This window comes from Callithrix jacchus, chromosome 7 (assembly GCF_049354715.1).
Source record: "Callithrix jacchus isolate 240 chromosome 7, calJac240_pri, whole genome shotgun sequence".
Classification (NCBI taxonomy): domain Eukaryota; kingdom Metazoa; phylum Chordata; class Mammalia; order Primates; family Cebidae; genus Callithrix; species Callithrix jacchus.
The window spans coordinates 18,585,188-18,607,881 of record NC_133508.1 but is presented as its reverse complement, the minus strand read 5'-3'; the positions used below and the strand labels follow the sequence as shown (position 1 = coordinate 18,607,881).

The following is a 22,694-nucleotide window of genomic DNA, read 5'->3' as shown; positions in this document are numbered from 1 at the left end:
AAACATGCTGAGCTGCCATATGACGAGATAAGACAAAACTTAAAGGGAGTCATTAGACCGAATAGCTCTAAAGGTCAACGAGGCAAAGTCAATAAGAATTTGTTGAACAGCATGAAGCTGAACATGAAAACATTTTAAAATAAATAAACAATGACTGATAACTAAGAAAATGCTTGACACTTTAAGTACAAGTTTGTTAAAGGACACAATACATTTCTATTTTCTTTTATACAGTTAGCTAATTATTGTTGAAGTTTAAGTGTGAATTGAGCATTTTTATAAACTAAAAAGATAATCTAAATTCTTGATGACACATTACTTACTTCCAGGATGAATCATTGATAGGTAAATGTCAGCACCCATGACCTTAGAAACTTCTTTACCAATCTTAGAATTCACAGTGGCCTGAGTGGGAATCATCTTAATAAATAACACTCAAGTAAGGGAGAAAATTATATAACACTTTAGTATTCTTAAATTCATAAAACCACTTCTTTTTTTTTTTTTTTTTTGAGACGGAGTTTCGCTCTTGTTACCCAGGCTGGAGTTCAATGGCGCCATCTCGGCTCACCGCAACCTCCGCCTCCTGGGTTCAGGCAATTCTCCTGCCTCAGCCTCCTGAGTAGCTGGGATTACAGGCACACACCACCATGCCCAGCTAATTTTTTGTATTTTTAGTAGAGACAGTGTTTCACCATGTTAACCAGGATGGTATCGATCTCTTGACCTCATGATCCACCCGCCTCGGCCTCCCAAAGTACTGGGATTACAGGCTTGAGCCACCGCTCCTGGCCACATAAAACCACTTCTTATTAAACTCAGATGCTCATTTATATCCATTGAATCTCTTATATTATTTTTAAAAATTATATAGAGCCAGGTGTGGTGGTTCATACCTGTAATCCCAACACTTTGGGAGGCCAAGGCGGGCAGATCACCTGAGGTCAGGAGTTCGAGACCAGCCTGACCACAATGGTGAAACCCTGTCTCTATTAAAAATACAAAAATTAGCTGGGCATGGTGGTAGGTGCCTGGAATCCCAGATACTCAGGAGACTGAGGCACAAGAATTGCTTGAACTCAGGAGGAGGAGGTTGCAGTGAGCTGAAATTGTACCACTGCACTCCAGTCTGGGCAGCAAGCGAGACTCCATCACAAAAAATTAAATAAATAAAAATGAATAAAAAATCAATACAGAAAATGTGCCTTAGAATATGTCATGTTCTAGAGAACTTTTCTTCCCCCCTCTTGGTAGATGAAGCTGTCATAATGAAAATCCAATGCCTTTGTTAACATTTGGAACACACTGTATAATTTGGGCTTTTGAAAGGTGATTGCAAATTCAGCATTGTTTCAAAGCCAGGAAGTGGAAGCCCCAAAAGTGACACATTAACATTTTTTGCAACAGTCAGTGAGAGTCTTAACATTTCAGATGCTAGGAGCCCTGCTATGAACAATGAATTCTCAGCTGGAGTCTGGTTTTGATGAGATACATGTATATGTGGTAAAATTAGGTCTGTGAACTTCTTATCTCTCCACAGCTCAAAAGGGACGCGTTCAGATTAGAAGGTGGAGGAAGTCTGCTTCCTCTTTTCAAGTGAGAAGTACTAGAACTATTAACTGGAAAGGTTTGATGACCTCCCAGAGGCCTGGGGAGAGTTGAGGAAGCTGAGAAATCTTTTGGTCATTGGACGGGACCAGCAATTACACCTCTGAGCAAAGTACAGGGCCATGTATTCATGTATTCAGTACTATTCCCTTTAACTCCATGATGAGTTTTCTCTCCAAATGAGCACTTTCTTTCTTCCTTCTTTTTTTTTTTTTTTTTTAAGGAAGGGAGGGATGAAGGAAGGAAGGAAGAGGGGAGGGAGGGAGGGAGGGAAGGGAAGGAAGGAATTCAAGCAATAAGAGAGACATTGCCGACCTGGATCTTAGAGGTTTACAAGTTGATTTCTTTTTTTTTTTTTTTTTTTGAGTGAAGGAAAGAAGAAAAAAATGAGTAAAGGAGAGGAAGAAAGAGGAAGAGAAAGAGGGAGAGTGAGTGGAAATATTGCTTTATTCTGAAAAAAAAATGGGTATTAATAATGGCCAATCAATGTTTCATTTAAACCTATGAGTACGTGTGATGTGGTATTGACAAGAATGTATATTTTGTGTATTTGAAGTGGAGAGCTCTATAAATATTTATTACGTTTACTTGTTCTGGATCTAAGTTTGAGTCCTTGATATCCTTACTAATTTTCTGTCTCATTGTGTCTAAGTCTCTATGTATCTGGGTGTTAGGATCATTAGCTCTTGTTGTTGTATTGATCCTTTTACCACTATATCTTTGTTGCTTTAAAATCTATTTTATCCGATACGAGAATTGCAACTCCTGCTTTTTATTTATTTATTTATTTATTTTTGCTCTCCATTTGGTTGGTAAATCTTTCCCCATCCCTTTGTTTTGAGTCTTTGTGTATCCTTGCATGTGAAACAAGTCTGGATGTAACATGCCGTTGGGTTTTGGCTGTGTCTTTTGATTGGGGGATTTAGTCGATTTAAATTTAGGGTTACTGCCCTTTGATGTTAACTGGCTGTTTGATCCATTCGTTGGTGTAAATTCTTCTTTATGTTGGTGCTCTTTACTTTTTGGTATATTTTTAGAAGGGCTGATACTGGTTGTTTCTTTCTGTGTGTAATGCTTCTTTCAGAAGCTCTTGTAAAGCAGGCCTGGTGGTAATAAAATCTCTGAGTTCTTGCTTGTTTATAAAAGATTTTATTTTTCCTTCAGTTGTGAAGCTTAGTTTGGCTGGATATGAAATTCTGGGCTGAAGGTTCTGTTCTTTGAGGATGTTGAATATTGGCCCCCACTCTCTTCTGGCTTCTAGAGTTTATGCTAAGAGATCTGCTGTAAGTCTGATAAGCTTGCCTTTGTGGGTAACCTGACCTTTCTCTCTAGCTGCCCTTAGTATTTTCTCCTTCGTTTCAGCCCTAGTGAATCTAACGATTATGTGCCTTGGGGTTGCTCTTCTTGAGGAATATCTTTGTGGTGTTCTCTGTATTACCTGGGGTTGAATATTGACCTGCTTTGCTAGTTTAGGAAAATTTTCCTGAATAATTTCCTGAATGGTATTTTCCAGCTTGGATTCATTTTCTCCGTCACATTCAGGTACACCTATCAAATGTAGATTTGGTCTTTTCACATAGTCCCACATTTCTTGGAGACTTTGCTCATTCCTTTTTATCCTTTTTTCTCTAACCTTTTCTTTGCGTTTTATTTCATTAAGTTGGACTTTGACCTCTGATAACCTTTCTTCTGCTTGAACAATTCCAGTGTTTAAACTTGTGCAAACTTCTCGGAGTTCCTGTATTGTATTCTTCAGTTCCATTAATTCACTCATACTCCTCTCTAAGTTGTCTAGTCTCAATAGGATTTCATCAAACTTTTTTTCAAAGTTCCTAGTTTCTTTACGTTGGTCTACAACATGTTCTTTTAACTCACCGAAGTTTGTTATGATCCATTCCTTGAAGAGTGATTCTGTTATTGGGATGCGCTCGTTCTCCATCAAGCCTTGTTCCATTGTCGATGTGGAACTGTGATCATCTTTAGAGTGAGAGGCGTTCTGACTTTGAGTATTCTCAGCTTTTTTACGCTGGTTTCTTCCCGTCATTGTAAGTTTATCCTCCTGTCTTCTTTGAAATTACCAACTTTCAGATTAGGTCTCTTGAGTGGGCGTCCAAGTTGTTAGTTCCCAGGGCCAGAACGGTGGCGTTAAAACTGATGGTGCTTTTCTGCCCAGGATTCTCCTGTCTGGCTTCCTTCTTGTGTCCGTAGTGGGTGACTCTGCCTTCCCGGGGCTCCAAACCTCGGTCAGAAGGGAAACCGGTCCCTTTTACTCTTCACCTCTGAGCCGAGCGCTGCCGCTCCGTGGTGCCGTCACAGCCGCTGCGCCGGGCTCTGGTGTCGTGCTGGGGGCCCTTGCGGGTCCTCCGAACCTGTTTACTCTGCTCCGAGAGCTGCCGCGCCGAGGTGCCGGGGGGAACTGCTGCGCCGGACACGAAAGTCGTGCTGGCCACCCGTGTGATTCCTCCACTGGGGATCTTCTGCTCCGTGAGTGACCAGAATTTGTCTGAAAGTGTGGCGTCGTCTAGTTCTCCACGCCTTCACTGAGAGCTGCAGTCCCAAGATATTAGCGATCGGCCATCTTGGATCGGTCCTTTTTTTTGATGGAGCCTCACTCTTTCCCCCAGGCTGGAGTGCAGTGACTGATTTCAGCTCACTGCAACCTCCACCACCCAGGTTCAAGCAATTCTCCTGCCTCAGCCTCCTGAATAGCTGGGACTACAGGCACCCGAGTCAGGCCCAGCTAATTTTTTTGCATTTTTGTAGAGACAGGGTTTCACCGTATTGCCCGGGCTGGTCTCGAACTCCTGAGTTCAGGCAATCTGCCCTCCTTGGCTTCCCAAAGTGCTAGGATTACAGGTATTAGCCACCGGTGCCCAGCGGTGAGTACTTTCTAAATGAGTACTTTCTAAATGTCTACTTAAAGCTGGAATTCTTTTTTTTTTTTTCGAGACAGAGTCTTGCTCTGTCGCCAGGCTGGCGTGCAGCAGCGCAATCTCAGTTCACTGCACCCTCCGCCTCCCGGTTCAAGGAATTCCCCTGCCTCAGCTTCCCGAGTAGCTGGGACTACAGGTGCCCACCCCCATGCCCAGCTAATTTTTTGTATTTTAGTGGAGACGGGGTTTCACCATGTTGGCCAGGATGGTCTCAATCTCCTAACCTTGTGATCTGCCCACCTCAGCCTCCCAAAGTTCTAGGATTATAGGCATGAGCCAAAGTGCCTGGCTGAGCTGGAATTCTTTTCCCATTGTTGTTTGTTGTTATTTGTTGTTTTGGTAAAACAATATTCACTGATGCAAAATCCATAGAAAATATAAGCATAAGGAGAATAATCTCCTCAGCTGCTGAGGAGATTGCCCCATAAAAGTCAAAACAGCAGCCTTTCCACATAGTTTCCCACAACTGACTCTAGTTGCTGAAACGACTTTTGGTCATCACTGTGTAAGCTGAATAACCATGAAAATGTCATTTTGATAGCAGACAAGTGATTAATAGGCAGCTATAACATACTTTACTTTGTTGTTTATTTATAGGAATTTATTTTTACCTCTAAATTGTTCCCCAAAAGTTTTTAATATCTAACAGGAGGGGAACAAAAAACAAAACAGGACAGAAGATAATTCAGTAGTGAGGCATTTTCTAGAGTGTGCATTCCTCTTGCAAAGAGAACAAGAAAACAATATATTATTTAAATAAAAACAGAAGCCGGGCACAGCAGCTCATGCCAGTAATCCCAGCACTTTGGGAGGCCAAGGCGGGCAGATCACTTGAGGCCAGGACTTCCAGACCAGCCTGGCTAATGTGGTGAAACCCCGTCTCTACTAAAAATACAAAAAAGTTAGCCAGGTGTGGTGGCATGCACCTGCAGTCCCAGCTACTCAGGAGGCTGAGGCAGGAGGATTGCTTGAACCCGTGAGATGGAGGTTGCAGTGAGCTGGGATTGCACCCCTGCACTCCAGCCTGGGGAAGGTGGGAGAGGAAAAGAGCTGATAAGAACTTTCTACATTTTAAAACCCTATGGTTTTAAAAGGTTTTAATGCACTTATTAAAACCCTATGGTTTCTCCATTTTTATCTTACTTTATGCTATTTTAGAGACAGGCTCTTGCTATGTTGCCCACACTGGAGTGTGGTGGCACAATCATAGCTCACTGCAGCCTCCAACTGCTAGACCCAGGCGATCCTCCTGCCTCAGCCTTCCAACTAGCTGGGACTACAGGCTTGCACTGCCACACCTGACTAATTTGTTTTAATTTTTATTTTTTATAGAGACATGGATGACTTGCTATTGTTGCCCAGGCTGGTCCCAAACCCCTGACCCCCAAGTGTGATCCTCCTACCTCAGCCTCCCAATGCACTGAATTACAGGCATGAGCCACTACACACAGCCTATTTTCCTGTTTTAATGATTAGTAAACTGAGGCACAGAGAGATTAAACACTATTTCCAAGGTCACACAGCTAGCAAGTAGAAAGATCAGAACTTGAGTCCCAAACCCTTAACCCTTGCAGCACACTGTCGGTGGCAGAAACAGATTATAGAGTCTTACGGGCCAGGATAAAAGTTTTGGATTTTATTCTAAGTTTAATATTAGGTTGGTGCAAAAGTAGCCACTTAGAGGAGAATGTGAGGCAGTAAAATCAAGACACAGAGAAGTCAGCAAAGCAGCTGAAGTGCAATGAATGAGACTCTTATCCAATTCACAGCAGCCAGAAGATAATGGCTCAGAAAGTTATATGACTAGTCTTAATTAACAGTCCCTCAAATCTACTTCTCCCAAGGGGAAAATGGTTAGAGGAATTTAAAACCCAATGACCTAGGCATAACACTGAGAAAAAATCTGGAGCAGGACAGAATTACTAGTCATTGTAAAATGATTTTTGAAAAAACATTTGGCACACAAAGCACTGATGGTCATCATAATCTCAGAGGATGGGGGAAAGGCAATAAATTAAAATGCCCTCCAAGGTAAACTAGAAATACTGTTATTTATTTCTTTATTCATTTATTTATTTACTTTAGAGACATGGTCTCACTCTGTGGCCCAGGCTGGAGTGCAGGGGTACAGTCATAGCTCACTGCAGCCTTGAGCACCTGGGCTCAACTGATCCTCCTGCCCCAGCCTCCCAAGTAGCTGGGACTATGGTCTCCCTCATGCATCCATTCATTTGTTCACTGTCTCAAACACCTAGATTGTCTAAGATACTGTACTAGGAATTGTGGAAGATGCAACAATCAATAGGTATGATTCCCACCTTCTAGCAGCTTCCATTCAAATACAGCACTTGGGACTAAATCTTAGAAAGCACAACTTCATCATTTATTTATTTACTATTTTTGAGACAGAATCTTGCTCCATCGCCCAGGCTGGAGTGCAGTGGTCTAATCCTGACTTATTACAGCCTTGATGTCCTAGACAAACGGGATCCTTCCACCTCAGAATCTCAAGTAACTAGGACTGCAAGCATGTGCTGCCATACCTGGCTCATTTTTAAATTTTTTGTAAAGATGGGATCTCACTATGTTGCCCAGGCTGGTCTTGAACATCTGGTCTCACCCTCCCAATGCACTGGAATTATAGGCATGAGACTCCACACCCAGCTAAACACTGTTATTTTGACATTATAGACTCACTGAGGTAGGGAAGACAAGTAATATCACCAAGCAATAGGGTTTGACATATAGAACGGTCATGTATGTGTTAAGTAAATAAAAAGTAGCAATAGGAAATAATTTATTTTTTCAAATTAATTGGGACAGAATTGAATATATCAGAATGCAGTAAATAGTAAGAGTAACATAATTTGTTTAACTTTGGCTATAGTTACATTGTAACTCAGTATCTGGCATATCAGGGGAGATGGCAGGTTTGAGAAAGACTGTCACACTACAGAGATTAAACAAGATCATGAATTTGCCTGTTCACATCACAAAGAAAAATGCTACCCTACAGATGTAACCCATACAGGTGAAGGTAGCTTACGCCAGCTAACAAGAGACTCGTGTGTATCTCTTCCTAATTCCATGATCAGTGTTCAGTGATATCATCTTAGTAGCTTGAAATTAGTCATAGTGGGAGAATTTACACCACAGACATTGGCAAATGCTACAAATCAGGACTTCCCCACTCCTCAACCCCACTCCACAAAGGCAACTCATTAAACACTGACCACTATACTACTGTCTGTGCTCAAAACTGTGCATGCTTTCACCAAATAATAATAATGAATTCAAGACAAATATTCAACCCATTATCAGTTCTGGAAAAGCCTGTGGGCATACATTCTCAGCTGTGAAATAGCTGCAGCAACTTTCTTTATGGAAAGCATTAGATTCTTATCCAGTAAATTCAAAAATCTTAAGATCCTGTTTCAGTTCTTTGCCACACACTGCATAAATCTGACAATAAATAAATGTATCATTTATGTATTTTATACAATATGAAATGTTCAGAGAATTCTTTTGTCAGAAGACACAACTAGAAAGCTAGATGGTTTAAATTTTTTTTAACTTTTTTTTTTTGTAGAGATGGGGGTCTCACTATGTTACTCAGGCTGGTCTTGAACTCCTGGGATCAAGAAACTCTCCCACCTCAACCTCCCAAAGTGTTGGGTCCAGGTGTGAGCCACCATGCCTGGCCCACTAGCTGGTCTAGAGATCATTTCCCCTCTACTACTGCTTTATAGACTTATCTAACACTGGACAAGTATTAGTAAAATCTTAATATTATCAATTTTTAAATATTCCATTTTTAAAGATTGAGAAAATGTTCTAATCTAAAATTCCTAATCCTCAGCTTTTCATTCATATTGTGGTCCTTCTCCCCAAGAGGTAGATGGTTAGACTACAAAATTGTATTTAATTTATAATATATATTTTATATAAAAATAATTACATTATTTATGCATGTCACTTATAATGATATATATTTCTAGATACATTTGATTCAAAATATATAACATGTAAATAAATGCTGAATTCTTCATATTCTGTTATACTTATCAGTATCCCTGAAACATTTATTTATTTTAATATATATATATATATAATATACTGTTGAATATGTTTAAAGAAAATATATACAGTAAGGTAGAATGTCAAGATGCATATTGTTATCTCATTGCCAAAGAGAAATGATCCTAATCTTTGAAATGTTCTGAAATGCCTCTACCTGTATTTCCTCCTTTATTCCAAATACTTAGGAGTTTTGAGTGCTTGGATACAGACATGACCTAGCAATGCCAGCGGGAGCTGGATAACAGGACCTGATGTGTAATGGATTGAACCTAAAGCATTGCATTCTGGATCACCTCCATGAGCTTGAATTATGCATATTTACTAGTGTAGTTTAAGAGTCCCGGGACCCCTAGACCAGGAGCTCCCCAGAAGGCAGCCTCTGTCTGTTTCTGCTCAGCTTTGTATCCCTAGCACTGGTAGAGTGCCTGGTATTGGTATGGAACAGATCCACCATAAACACTTGCTGAATAAGAGGTGTGAGGGGCCAGGTGCGGTGGCTCACGCCTGTAATCCAAGCACTTTCGGAGGCTGAGGTGGGTGGATCACCTGAGATTGGGAGTTCGAGACCAGCCTGACCAACATGGAGAAACCCGGTCTCTACTAAAAATAAAAAATTAGCCGAGCATGGTGGCACATGCCTGTAATCCCAGCTACTCTGGAGGCTGAGGCAGGAGAATTGCTTGAACCCAAGAGGCAGAGGTTGTGGTGAGCTAAGATCATGGCATTGCACTCCAGACTGGACAACAAGAGTGAAATTCCACCTCAAAAAAAAATGTAGGAGGAATTTCTTTTCTGGAATCCAAGCATGAGCAAGCAATGAGCATCCCAAGGGAAAAACCTGCCCTAAGGCAAGGAAGCTAAAGCATGAAAGTTTGCCCCAGTCATTGACTCTGGGGGAACCAGTCAATGGGTACGAATGTGGGGTCCTGCACAGAGTCCACCACTCAGATGCCCCTCTGGCCCAGTCCTGGAGCGAGTCCCTTAAGCAAGGCCATGAAGACTGATTCCACTAACATGCCCTGGAAGGCATCAGGAGCACCTGGCAGCACAGGCTGGGGAACTGTGTAGCTCAACAGTCAGAGAGGATGTACTGGGACATCGGGCCCCATAGAGGGTGCCAGCACAGTCTGGCATGGCACAGTCCACAGTGCTTGGGCAGACAGTTGGCACCAACAGCAGCAGCAGTGTTTCAAAGCATCCCAGAGACCACCCAGGCTCCAGTAGCATCAGGGGTCACCATGCAGGGGGCAGAAAGGGCATGTATTAGTCCATTACACTTCTGATAAAGACATACGCAAGACTGGGAAGAAATGGAGGTTTAATTGGACTTACAGTTCCACGTGGCTGGGAGGTCTCACTATCATGGTGGAGGGCGAAAGGCACACACTTCTTACATGGGGTGGCAAACAGAATGAGGAAGATGCAAAAGCGGAAACGCCTGATGAACCCATCAGATCTCAAGAGACTTATTGAATATCATGAGAATAGCTTGGGAAAAACTGGCCCCCATGATTCAATTACCACCCCCTGGGTCCCTCCCACAACATGTGGGGATTCTGGGAGATACAATTCAAGTTGAGATTTGGATGGTGACACAGCCACACCATATCAGGGCAGACGTGTGATTCCAAGAAGATTTTCTCTGTTATCTCATAGAAAGAAGCCCAGAGAACATTCCAATCCACCCACCTTCCCACCTATGTACATCCAGAAATTGAAGGACTTAGGGTCCCAAAATAGCAAATGGAAGCAGAATACTAGGAAAGTGCTGTTCTTCTAGACAGGATCCTACTATTAGTATACACACAATATCAACAACAAGTGATCAAGGACATCAGCTGAGCCAGTGGCTCCTGCTTGTAATCCCAGCACTCTGGGAGAATGAGGCAGGAGGATAACTTGAGCTCCGGAGGTCGAGGCTGCAGTGCACCGTGATGGCTCCACTGCCCTCCAGCCTGACAATAGAATGAGACATTGTCTCAAGAAACAGAGGAGAAGAAGAACATCTACACATTACGCAGGTGATAATCTCTTTGACCTGAGACAGGAAAATGTAAATATTAAAAATCGGTGACCTATGCCTTTAATTTCAAACTGGGGCCATAAACTTTTCTTGGTTCATAATTATAAGGAACACAAGACTTGGTATTTATAAAGTAACACATGCTGAATTCTTTTATTTCCTTATTTCTATGAGTCTCTTCACATATTTATTTCCAAAGTATTGTGTGAATTCCAAGTGTCTCATTTTATGTACTAAAATTATTCACAATTCTTTTGCCCATTTAGGGAAGAAAAACAATTTAATGCCAAATTGTTAAAATCATATAAAGCTGTCAAAATCAAAGGGCACCTTCACTGAAATTTTGATAGCACCTGACATTCTATGTCTGTTGGCATCTGGCTCACTCCAGGATAGTCTTTGGCTCAATCCCATGGGTCTAATCCAGACAGCTGGCACTTCATTAGAAGATATAAATCAGAAATTCTACCCTTCTCTTACCCCAGTCTAGTAGATGGTGACTTATTTCTTGAGAAGAGGAAAAAAATCCTAGAACTAACACACTTTCCTGAAACTTCCTTCTTCTAAATAGCAAAGGGAGGGTAGGAAAGGAAATACCCCCCTTTCTGGCCCCGGACACAGTGTTCCTCATACTCATCCCAAAACACATTGCAAAACAACACATTATGGACACCCAGCTCACACTCTGGGCTCATCTTGTATAATAAGCTATTTCTTAAAAAGAACCAAAGAGGAACTCAAAATGCCATTCATTTTATTCAGAAAGAAAAAAAAAAAAGCTGCATCCTTCTTCCTTTTAAGCTCTATGACATCTCTTACATGCTATTTGGGTTAAATGTCATGAGTTACATTTCAAGGAAATTAGGAAAGCCAGTTCCTTTACGAATTTGGATTGGCCTGTACTTGGATTGGCCTCTCTGCTTTTAACTTGCTATTTATTATAGCTCCCAGTACTTCTTGTAGTAAAGGGTTCTCAGAGTGGACATCAGAATCGACAGAGCTTTAAAAAAGTACAGATACTAAGTTCTGTCTTCCAGCCTGTTGATGGGTAGGTAGAGCTCACGATATGTATTGTGAAGACACTTTGATGATCTCTAGTGGAAACCCATGACTAGAGTCTCTGTATTTGTGATAACAGGTGGCCCCCGATTCACTGGCAATAGTTCAGACGTTCAGTAAAAATTATCATTGGCATTCATTTTCAGAAATTATATTTTGGTAAGTCAATACCAAGAAGAGATAAGTCAGAAAGAAACAGTTCCTTTTCCTTCTTCCTTCCTGCTCTGCAAACTCCCAAACCGGGTCCGTCCTTTCTTTCTTTTTGACATGGAAGGCCCAGATTTCTGAGCCTCAGTGAGGGAAAAAAAATCACATAATCTGGATCGGCTACAGAGCAAATTCCTGGTACCATTTTCTGTGCACACTCAACATTGCTCACCCACCCATCTCCCGGTCCCTACCCCGCTTCATCTCCATTCCCGCAGCAGTTACCCCAGAGCTTCCTCATTCTCTTGGGTCCTCTCCCCTCCATCCATCTCCACTGTTTTCAGCAGAAAACTTGCTTTCTATTTCATGAAGAAATTGGGGTGTAAATAGCCCTTGCATGCTTTCTCCCTATCCACTCCTATTATTTTCACAATCGTAAATCACCTGGGGAGTTTTAAAAATGAGTAGTGCCTGGGCCTCGTTCCAAAAAATTACGATTTCACTAACCAGGGTGCACCTTGGGCGTCAAAAACTTCCTTAGTTGATTTTAATGTACAGCCAAGGGTCAGAAGCACTGCTCCCAATTAGAGATGTAAATCAGGGTCACTCAGTGAGGTTTCCTTTTTTAAAAATCTAAATATGATTAATCCCATCCCCAGAGATCCAGATTCAGTTCATCTGGGGCAGCTGTTTTTGGCACTGATATTTCTAAAGCACTCTATGAAGTGCCTTTTATATGCTGGAAACGCCAGAGGAAACAGAAGAGAGCCAGAAGTCTGAAACTCTGCCAGCTCAAGTAAACAAACATGTTGATGATCATGTCAAATTCATTGGTTATTTATAAATTGACCAGTTTGTACCCTATGGAGAATTCAACTTTTCTTCATTAAACATTTAAATGTACACAGCTTCGGGAAAATAACTGGTAAATAATTTTCACCTGCAGTGAAAAAAGACTTTTTAAGCATAAATACACCCTACAGAAATACTGATAGCTTGGATGATGTCAAAATTTAAAATTCTTTATACTAAAAACACCACAGTAAAAATAAAAGGGAAATGAGAACCCTGAAACATAACGTTACACCTATGACAGGCAAAACCTAAGATCCTTACTATTTATAGAACGCATGAATCAGTAGAAAACAGAAAGGAAGAAGAATGGGCAGACCAACAGAAAAGCAGATCAAGGACCTAAATACAGGGTTTTTAAAAAATACAAATAGCCAATAAACCTATAAGAGATGGCAAACATAACTACCCTTTAAAAAGCAAATTTCAAAGGCGGGAAGGTCCTATTTTGCCTATGATACTATTTTGGAAGAGAGGAAATGGAATAAATTTCCAGTGTTGCAAGTTTGTAAGGTTAAGGAGAAACAGGTATTTCCATGCATTGCTGTTTAGAGGGTAAATTCTTTAGACGGAGTAATTTAACTACACATATCAAAAACCTTAAACTCTTGCATGGACTTTGAGCCAGAAGTTCTGCATCTTAGCATTTGACCTAAGGAAATAATCATCTATGCTGCTGAGGTGCCTGCAGGCACTGACTCAAGTTTCTGTATTAAAAGACCACACAGAGGCATTGGACAAGGGCCACTGGGAGCAGATTTATTTGAAAACCTTACCCTGCCAACATCATTCCCGGCACCTCTCACTGATGTGATAGTGGAAACTGCCTCCTTTGCAGAGCACTGAGGTTTTCCACCCAAATAGCCTGCTGACCTCACCTCTAGCCAGCCGTCTGACCATTCGGCTCTCTCTAATGCAGCCAAACCCCTCTTGCCACACCGCACGGTACATACGATCCCTTGACGGGCTCCTCTGTATTCCCAGCATGTGCAGCCAGTCCCTGGTAGTCACTATATTCTGGCAGCGTTCTTGCTGAGGAGTCTGGGCATGAGCAGACGCTCCAGGTCTTCTGAGGACACTCTGTAATCATCATCCTGATATCATTCGGCTCCCATCCAGTGGCACTTTACTCCCTCCATCCCTGGCTTCTGTTTTGCCAGTCACCTCACTGAGAGGTTTCTGACTCCCGCTCACAGCACAGGGCCCGTTAAACACAACCCACCTGCACTACACATGGACACGTGCTTTAACCATGACTTGTCTGCCCTGCCCAACTCAAAAGCACATCACCTTACTCCTTCCATCCATATCCTTGCCCTTCTCAACCTTTTTACTCCCGAACAAGACTCATCACAACAGGGTTTATCATGGTTAAAAACAAATCTAGTTGTTCAACAACTGGGGATCTGCTAGATATATTATCATGGTTCATTAACATAATGTAATAAAATTCGACCAATAACACCTTCTGCACAGTAGAATATGTAAAAATGAGGCCGGGCGTGGTGGCTTACATCTGTAATCCCAGCACTTTGTGAGGCCGAGGCGAATGGATCATGTGAGGTCAGGAGTTCAAAACCAGCCTGGACAACATAGTGAAACTCCGTCTCTACTGAAAATACAAAAATTAGCCGGACATGGTGGTGCATGGCTGTAGTCCCAGCTACGCAGGAGGCTGAGGCATGAGAATCACTTAAGCTCAGGAGGCAGAGGTTGCAGTGAGCAGAGATGGTGCCACTGCACTCCAGCCTAGGCAACAGAGCGAGATTCTCTCAAAACAAAACAAAAAGAAGACATAATAATGAGAATGACGCCCACCATACACTAAGAGAAAGAGTTACAGAATAGGTTTTCTTAAGGACGAATGTACATCAAAACGCTATCCAGTTATGAATTTCTAGTTTGTAGGATTGTGGTTGGTTTATGTTTTCTTTTTTGTTTCTCTCTGCTTTATAACTTTTAAAAATGAGTGTGTGTTCTTTGGAAAAACAAAATATTCGAAAGAAAAAACTCAATACAGCATGTTAAAATGTTATCTGTTCTTCAAAGGTGTTGAGGCTTTAGCCAGTGTGTACCACCCCCAAGATGGGTCACTCTGCCTACAAAGCTGAAATTGCCCAGAGAGGCAGCAGCAGTCACAAGACCTTAGAAAAGGGCTCACTTTGCCTCTAGGTGGTGCAAAGTCATGATTCCCAGGCATCAAGGCCTGGAGAGAGAGTTGACAACCTATATCTCTCCACAGAAATGGGAGGGCCTAGAAACAGGTATAGTTACAATGCTAAATGAAGCCCAAGATTAGTGATTTGTAAACATTTAGCAGACAAACCTGTTTTCCCCAAATGGAATCTCATATAAAATATCAATTCTTAAACACAAAAATTTTGTTGATCATGATGAAGCAAGACTCAAGGCATCTACAGACTCCCAATTCAGCTCTCTCTTCTCCCCAACACACACACACACACACACACACACACACATTTTCTTTTTTCTTTTGAGATGGAGTCTCACTCTGTTGCCCAGGCTACAGTGCAATGGCTCACTGCAACCTCCTCCTCTGAGTTCAAGCAATTCTTCTGCCTCAGCCTCCCCCCACTCCCTGCCCACCCACAGTAGCTGGCACTACAGGTGCCCACCACCATGGCTGGCTAATTTTTGTATTTTTAGTAGAGACGGGGTTTCCCCATGTTGGCTAGGCTGGTCTCAAACTCCTGACCTCAGGTGATTTACCCGCCTCAGCCTCCCAAAGTGCTAGGATTACAGGAGTGAGCCACTGTGCCCGACCACATGCAGATTTTCACAGTCACTCTGGAAGTAGCATTGCAGGTTTCTTAAACGACAATTTAATCAACAGTAGTTGGTTTTAAGAAGGCAACTTGCATCCCAGCACCAGGTTTGTTGATTCAAGGTATGAAATCCAGCCAAGCTTATTTTTGATATAAGAGTTAAGAAAAATTACTTAGGCAGATAATGAGGGTATGGGATGAAAAGCAGCCCCAAATCATTTTCTTTTCTAACAAAGAGCAGCCTGTAAAATCGAGCTGCAGACATAGACAAGCAAGCTGAAGGCTTGCACAGGTGAATCCTGACAGCTGTGCCAATAGGAAAAGGCTACCTGGGACTAGGAATGGTCAACATGGCAGCTCCATCTTCTCTTCTCTTTGCCAGCCACGTCTACAGTGAGGAGCAGACAACATAGCACTGGCCAGTGGAAAGCCCATTTGCATAATAAGATTAGGGTGGGGCGGCCTGCCTTCCCCCAAGTGCTATGTCAATATCACAACTGGTCCAACCAATCAGTGGGCCCTATGTAAATTAGATACCACCTCCTCAAGCCTGTCTATAAAATCCAGTGCACTCTACCACGGGTCAGAATTCCCGTTTGGGAGCCTCTCTCTCTCAAAAGAGTGAGAGCTGTTCTTTCTTTTACTTTGGTCTATTAAACCTCCACTCCTAAATTCACTCCTGTGTGTGTCCATGACCTTAATCTTGGCACGAGATGATGGACCTCAGGTATTTAGCCCAGACGACCACCCTGCTTCATTTTGACTTCCCAAACATGCCCATTTGCTACATACACACCTGAGTTCTTAAAGGCCCAAACCTTCTTCTATGTAGAAAGCTTTCTTTATCGTGTCTACCTACAAAATCCTGCAAATCCAAGATCTTCCCTTTAGTCTTTTCTTCCCTGCAACGCCTTAGATAAAATGAAGTTTTCCTTCATCTGTAACCGGGTGTCTGGACTGAGCTACAAGTCCTATTCCAGTCTTGAAGGTAGGACTGAAAACTCCCTCCCTATTCATGGACACTTTCATGGGTCTGTTTGCACTCACTGGTTTTGATGGGGGTTAAGGAATCTAGGTGGTGACAGGGAGAGGACTCTAATGGTGGCCAGGATTGAGGTTCAGGCAATAGAGCTAAGCCTAATTTGAGGACCTATGAGAACTGCGTCAAGAAAAGCTGCCTCAAAGAAGGAGTCTGACTCTTGCCACAGTCAGCCACAAGGTCTACAGGTGGGAGGGGAAATGGTGGCTTCCAGGGAAGTAGAATGGCCATTACTTGAAATCACTGAAGCCCAGCTAATCTGTGGGTACATATACACTCTAAGGGCTAAAAGTCTGTTGTTTCCAAGCAATAACAGCTATTCTAGTACTATGTTTGACACCTCTTTAGAATACTAGAACTCAGTGGCAGGAAGCCAATATTCTAACTAACAGAAGAAATAGTCACTCTAAAGCACCAGTGACACATCCACCAATATCTTAGATGTAAGCAGCAGCAGCACCTGCAGCATTTAGATTAGACCCAAGCCGGAGTGGTAGAAAACAGCATGCCGAGGGGTTTGCACGTGAGAGTGAGAAGCTGAGCGCAAAGCGGATGCAGCGCGGTAGTTAGCGGTATGGACCAACAAATAAGGGCACAGGAGGCCCATCGTGGGTCTGGTTTAAAATGGGAGCAGCATCTGGGTGTGGTAGCTCATGCCTGTAAACCCAGCATTTTGGGAGGCTGAGGTGGGCGGATCACTTGAAGTCAGGAATTCGAGACCAGCCTGGCCAACATAGCAAAAACCCCTCTCTACTAAAACTACAAAAATTAGCCAGGCGTGGTGGTGCCCTCCTGTAATCCCAGCTACTCAGGACGCTGAGGCAGGAGGATCACTTGAGCTCAGGAGGCAAAGATTGTAGTGAGCCAAGATTACACCATTGCACTCCAGCCTGGGCACCAGAGCGAGACGCCATCTCAAAAAAAATCAATCAATTAATTAATTAAATGGAAACAGAAACATGATGGGTGAAGAAGAGGAGTTGGAGGTCTATTATTATTATTATCATTATTATTATTTTGAGACAGAGTTTCGCTCTTGTTACCCAGGCTGGAGTGCAATGGCGCGATCTCGGCTCACCACAACCTCCGCCTCCTGGGTTCAGGCAATTCTCCTGCCTCAGCCTCCTGAGTTGCTGGTATTACAGGCACGCGCCACCGTGCCCAGCTAATTTTTTGTATTTTTAGTAGAGGCGGGGTTTCACCATGTTGACCAGGATGGTCTCCATCTCTTGACCTCATGATCCACCCACCTCGGCCTCCCAAAGTGCTAGGATTACAGGTGTGAGCCACCGCACCCGGCCCCGGAGGTCTATTATTAATAGGCTGAGATTTAGTTAGCAATATTCAGATGGAAATGTTAAGGTGTGCTCCTTTGCACCTACAGGGTATCCTTTGTTTTCTTGTTGTTTGTGCATGTGACTAAGGATTGCCATTCCTAGGTACCACGTACATCTGTGACATTGCCGTGCTGCAGAGATCCACACATCAGAAAAATACTCCCACGTGAGGCTCAACTTCCAGGAAACTATGCACCTAGAAGCTGTTACCTGGTCATTACTTGACACTGAGGAATTTCCACTGATAACAGGAAGTTATAGAAAGGATGCCTTGGTCCAGGGAAGGCTGCTTTAAGCATAAGCATATTTGAACTGCAGAATAACTTTTATTTAAAATTTTTGGAAAAGGAAAAGCTACACAAAGATAAAAGTTTTATAGCTTGGAATAAAGATGGTTAGGAAGCTGTAGGATTGTTCATAAATCCAAGCATTGTAGATGTTAGTTTCATCTAGCATAATGTCTGAACTTCTCCTAGCTAACAGACATGCATGCATTTCAAACTATGTGGATAGAGCACAGAACATATTCACTTTTTTCACGTTTCCTAAAGAGAGCTAAATTATTCTAGATGTTGTTCATCACCTGCCTCTACTCAGCTTCTTTTATTTGCAAGTACCACCTGTAGTGAAACCATATCTATGGCATACCTGCTTAGGTTCAGATTTATGTGTTTAAGATTTACGTGTTAATGTAGTTGTATATTAATTAATGTTCCAAGGAATAAATGAGAAAATCTCATGGATTCAAAATTTACATAATTTATATCATCAATTTCATGTTAAAATGAGTGAAGGAGACCATTTGCATTCAAGGTTTGCATAAAAATTAAATGCATGTATCATTCATATTTACAAAGGCATTTCAAATGACTGCTAGATTTTTTAAGTGTGAATTTATTACATGGTGGAACTATCAAATCAGACACTAATCTTCCTGAATTTGGGCAGAGAACAGCTCAAGAAGCAGGCTCTTCAAGTGAGAAGCACTTGTACAAAATGTTCTAGAGTCTTCCCCTCCAGATCTACTTTTTCTTTAGATGTCTTATTTCAGTTTTGTGTCATTATTAAAATTATGGATATAAGTAATATTCCCCTGTAAAAATCCAACTCACAGCCGGGCATGGTGGCTCACACCTATAATCCCAGCACTTTGGGAGGCCAAGGCAGGTGGATCACCTAAGGTCAGGAGTTCGAGACCATCCTGGCCAACATGATGAAACCCCATCTCCACTAAAAATATAAAAATTTACCAGGCATGGTGGTGCACGCCTGCAATCCCAGCTACTCAGGAGGCTGAGGCAGGAGAATTGCTTGAACCCGGGAGCAGAGGTTGCAGTGAGCAGAGGTTGCACCACCACATTCCAACCTGGGTGACAGAGCGAGACTCTGTCTCAAAAAAAAAAAAAAAAAAAAAAAAAAAAATCCAACTCATGACTAACAAAAATAAAATGCCATGTACTTATTCCCAAAAAGATATATGTGTCTTTCTTTTTAAAGAAGACTTTTTAACTTAGACAGGAAATTTATATTAATATGGAAAATATAGAATCATCAGGAACCATCCAATTTAAAGCTGGGTGCAGCCGGGCATATCTATAATCCCAGCTACTCAGGAGGCTGATGCAGGAGGATCTCTTGAGCTCAGGAGATCTAGATCAGCCTAGGTAACATAGCAAGACCTCAGCTCAAATAGAAAAAAGTCAAGTTTAAAAACAGATTCACATTTTTTTTTAAGACAGTCTTGTTCTGTCACCCAGGTGAGATCTCAGCTCACTGCAACCTCTGCCTCCTGGGTTCAAGGAATTCCCTCCCTCAGCCTCCTCAGTAGCTGGGATTACAGGCACCTGCTACCACACCCAGCTAAATTTTGTACTTTGAGTAGACATGGGGATTCGCCATGTTGGGCAGGCTGGTCTTGAACTCCTGACCTTGTGATCCATCTGCCTCAGCCTCCTGACTCAGTGTTGAGTCACTGTGCCCAGCCATAGATTTGCGTTTTTAAGGAATCTAGAGATGTAGCAAAGAATTTGGAGATTCACAGCTCTCCTGAGTTAAGACAAATCCACTTGACTCTGGAGAGCAGATGTGACTTGGGTGTGCTTTCTGCTCAACAGAGGGCCCTGGCTGCCATCTTATCTACCTACATGTCACCTGTGTTATGTTAGACCTAAGAGACTGTCATCTCCCACCCAAGGATGAAGTGCAAAGTGACAGGCTCAGATTCTCCAATTTCCAAGTGGCCTCCAACTCAGTTTTTCTTTCCTTCTGAGCTGGCAAGAGTGATTGGAAGGCACCAGTACCTGACCCATAAATGACAGGCACCTGTGGTTATCCCCCCGTCACTCTGAAGCTGTTTCCTGAGGCTCACTTAGTTGGCGCCATTCACCCCATCAGAAAAAGATCTGACAAACCTTAACCATTTCAAATGCACATGACAATATCTTAGCCACTCAGTAACTAGCATACCAATATTGCCAAATAAACACAGATACTACCGCATGAAATTTAATGAAAGTTGGAGTAATTTATGCATGACTAAATAAATAGCATATTCCATTAACAAAATACCCTTCTTTAAGGGCCAACCTGTATTTAGTTTCAAGGTATCACTTTGGAGGAAATGTGGCATATCTTGTCAAGTTTTCTTTCAATTTTATTTTTTATAGGGATGGTGTCTTGCTATGTTGCTCAGACTGGTCTCAAACCCCTGAACTCATGCTATCTTCCCATCCTGGCCTCCAAAAGTGCTGGGATTACAGGCCTGAGCCACCACACCGAGCCATATCTTGGTTTTATTAATGTGATATTTGGCATATTTTTATAATTCATAATTTAAAACACATGATTATCTAGGACACAACCACTGCAGTCATATTAATTCCTGTAGTAAAATCTCAACACTAAGCTTTTTATTAATGCATTTAAACATAAGGTTTAAGAGATTTCCTAGAAAAATATAGATCTATAATAATTTACTAGGATACTTTCTTGCTGGAATACACATTAAGGTTTTGGTATTAACTATTTGATAATTTTTAATATATCAGCACTACCAAAATGCAAATAGGAAACAAAAACAGCTATCTAGCTATCAAGGGAGGTTTAAAGATAATTATATTTAGATATCTTCATTTGCAATCTTCATCAGTAATGTTAGCCCTAAGAAAAGGTACCATTAAACCTGCTGTCAGATAACAGAGTGGCAGAAAGGTAAAAGATATATCAAACTTCTAAAAAATATTTATATTTAAAAGAACACTTACTCTTTTGATACCCTCTAAGAGGATATATCCTGAGTTTTTCAATAATATCAACCATGATCAGGGATGACAGAACCAACGATACCGGCAGGTCAGGTAACATATCAGGTAAGACATCAGCGGACCCATTAATGCTCTTTTGAACCTGTTTAGAGAAAACCATTTAGAAGCATTACATTATAATTTAATTCAAAATGCATTCAACAGTCTGAATGCAGCACTAAATTAATTATAGTTACATTTACTCAAAAACTAGAAGGTTTTGAGCTCGTCAGGTTTTAAACTCCACAAGGTTTCAAACCATTTCTAAAGCTGTCATAAGGAATCACATCAATGGAAGCATATTTTCAGTTAAAGACAGACTTTGGTAAATGTATGCAGAAATATAGTAGTGGACTCGGTATAACATTGAAGGGGTAACTCCTTCCAACTCTACTGCTGAGCAGAACTTCTAAGAATCCAGCCTCAAAATACAAAAAATTAGCTGCGCATGGTGGTGCATGCCTGTAATCCCAGCTACTCGGGAGGTTGAGGCAGGAGAATTGCCTGAACCCAGGAGGTGGAGGTTGCGGTGAGCCGAGATCGCGCCATTGCACTCCAGCCTGGGTAACAAGAGTGAAACTCCATCTCAAAAAAAAAGAATCCAGCCTCAAAGAGCTAGGGGGACAAATACTAACATTTAGGGTCTTCCAAGAAGGCGAAACTCAGATAATTCCAGCTAGACTTTGGAACACTTCCTTCATCTGCCTAAAGTATTTACAAAAAGCTATGGCAAGGCCAGGTGCAGTGGCTCACACCTATAATCTCAGCACTTTTGGAGGCGAAGGTGAGAGGATTACTTGAGCCCAGGAGCTCGACACCAATCTGGGCAACAACACCAGAACCCATGTCTACGAAAAATTTAAAAATGAGCTGGGTGTGGTGGCTCACACCTTTGGTTCCAGTGGAGGCTGAGGTGGGAGGATCACTTGAACCCAGGAGCTTGAGGCTGCAATGAGTCATGATTGTGACACTGCACTCTAGCTTGGGTGACAGAGCAAGACCCTGCCCCACCAAAAAACAGAAACAAAAACAACAATAACAAAAAACTATGGCAAGCACTGTATTAATGATGAAAGATTGAAAGTTTTCCCTCAGAAATCAGCAATGAAACAAAGTTGCCACCGTGACCATTTCTGTTCAGCATTGTCCTGGAGGTCTTAGCCAGGGTACTGGGCCAGAGAAAGAAATTAACAGTGTAGGCTGGGCACGGTGGCTCACACCTGTAATCCCAGCACTCTGGGAAGCCAAGGTGGGTGGATCTCCTGAGGTCAGGAGTTTGAGACCAGCCTGGCCAACCTGGTGAAACTCTGTCTCAAAAAAAAAAAAAAAACTAAAAAAAAAGACATAGCCAGGCATGGTGGTACATGCCAGTAATCCCAGCTATTTAGGACACTGAGGCAGGAGAATCACGTGAACCCAGGAGGCAGAGGTTGTAGTGAGCTGAGATCACGCCATTGCACTCCAGCCTGGGCCACAGAGCAAGACTCCATCTCAAAAATAAAAATAACAGTGTAAATACTGGAAAGAA

At 42.1% G+C, this 22,694-nt stretch overlaps 1 protein-coding gene across 1 annotated transcript in view; it reads right to left on the bottom strand.

Moving 5' to 3' along the window:
* TMEM236 (transmembrane protein 236) overlaps positions 1–22,694 on the bottom strand; it is a 51,250-nt gene that overhangs the window by 5,924 nt on the left and 22,632 nt on the right. Inside the window, exon 3 of the mRNA XM_002750074.6 lies at positions 21,128–21,269. Coding sequence (XP_002750120.4) covers positions 21,128–21,269 — 142 coding nt within the window. The remainder of the gene's footprint in view (positions 1–21,127; positions 21,270–22,694) is intronic.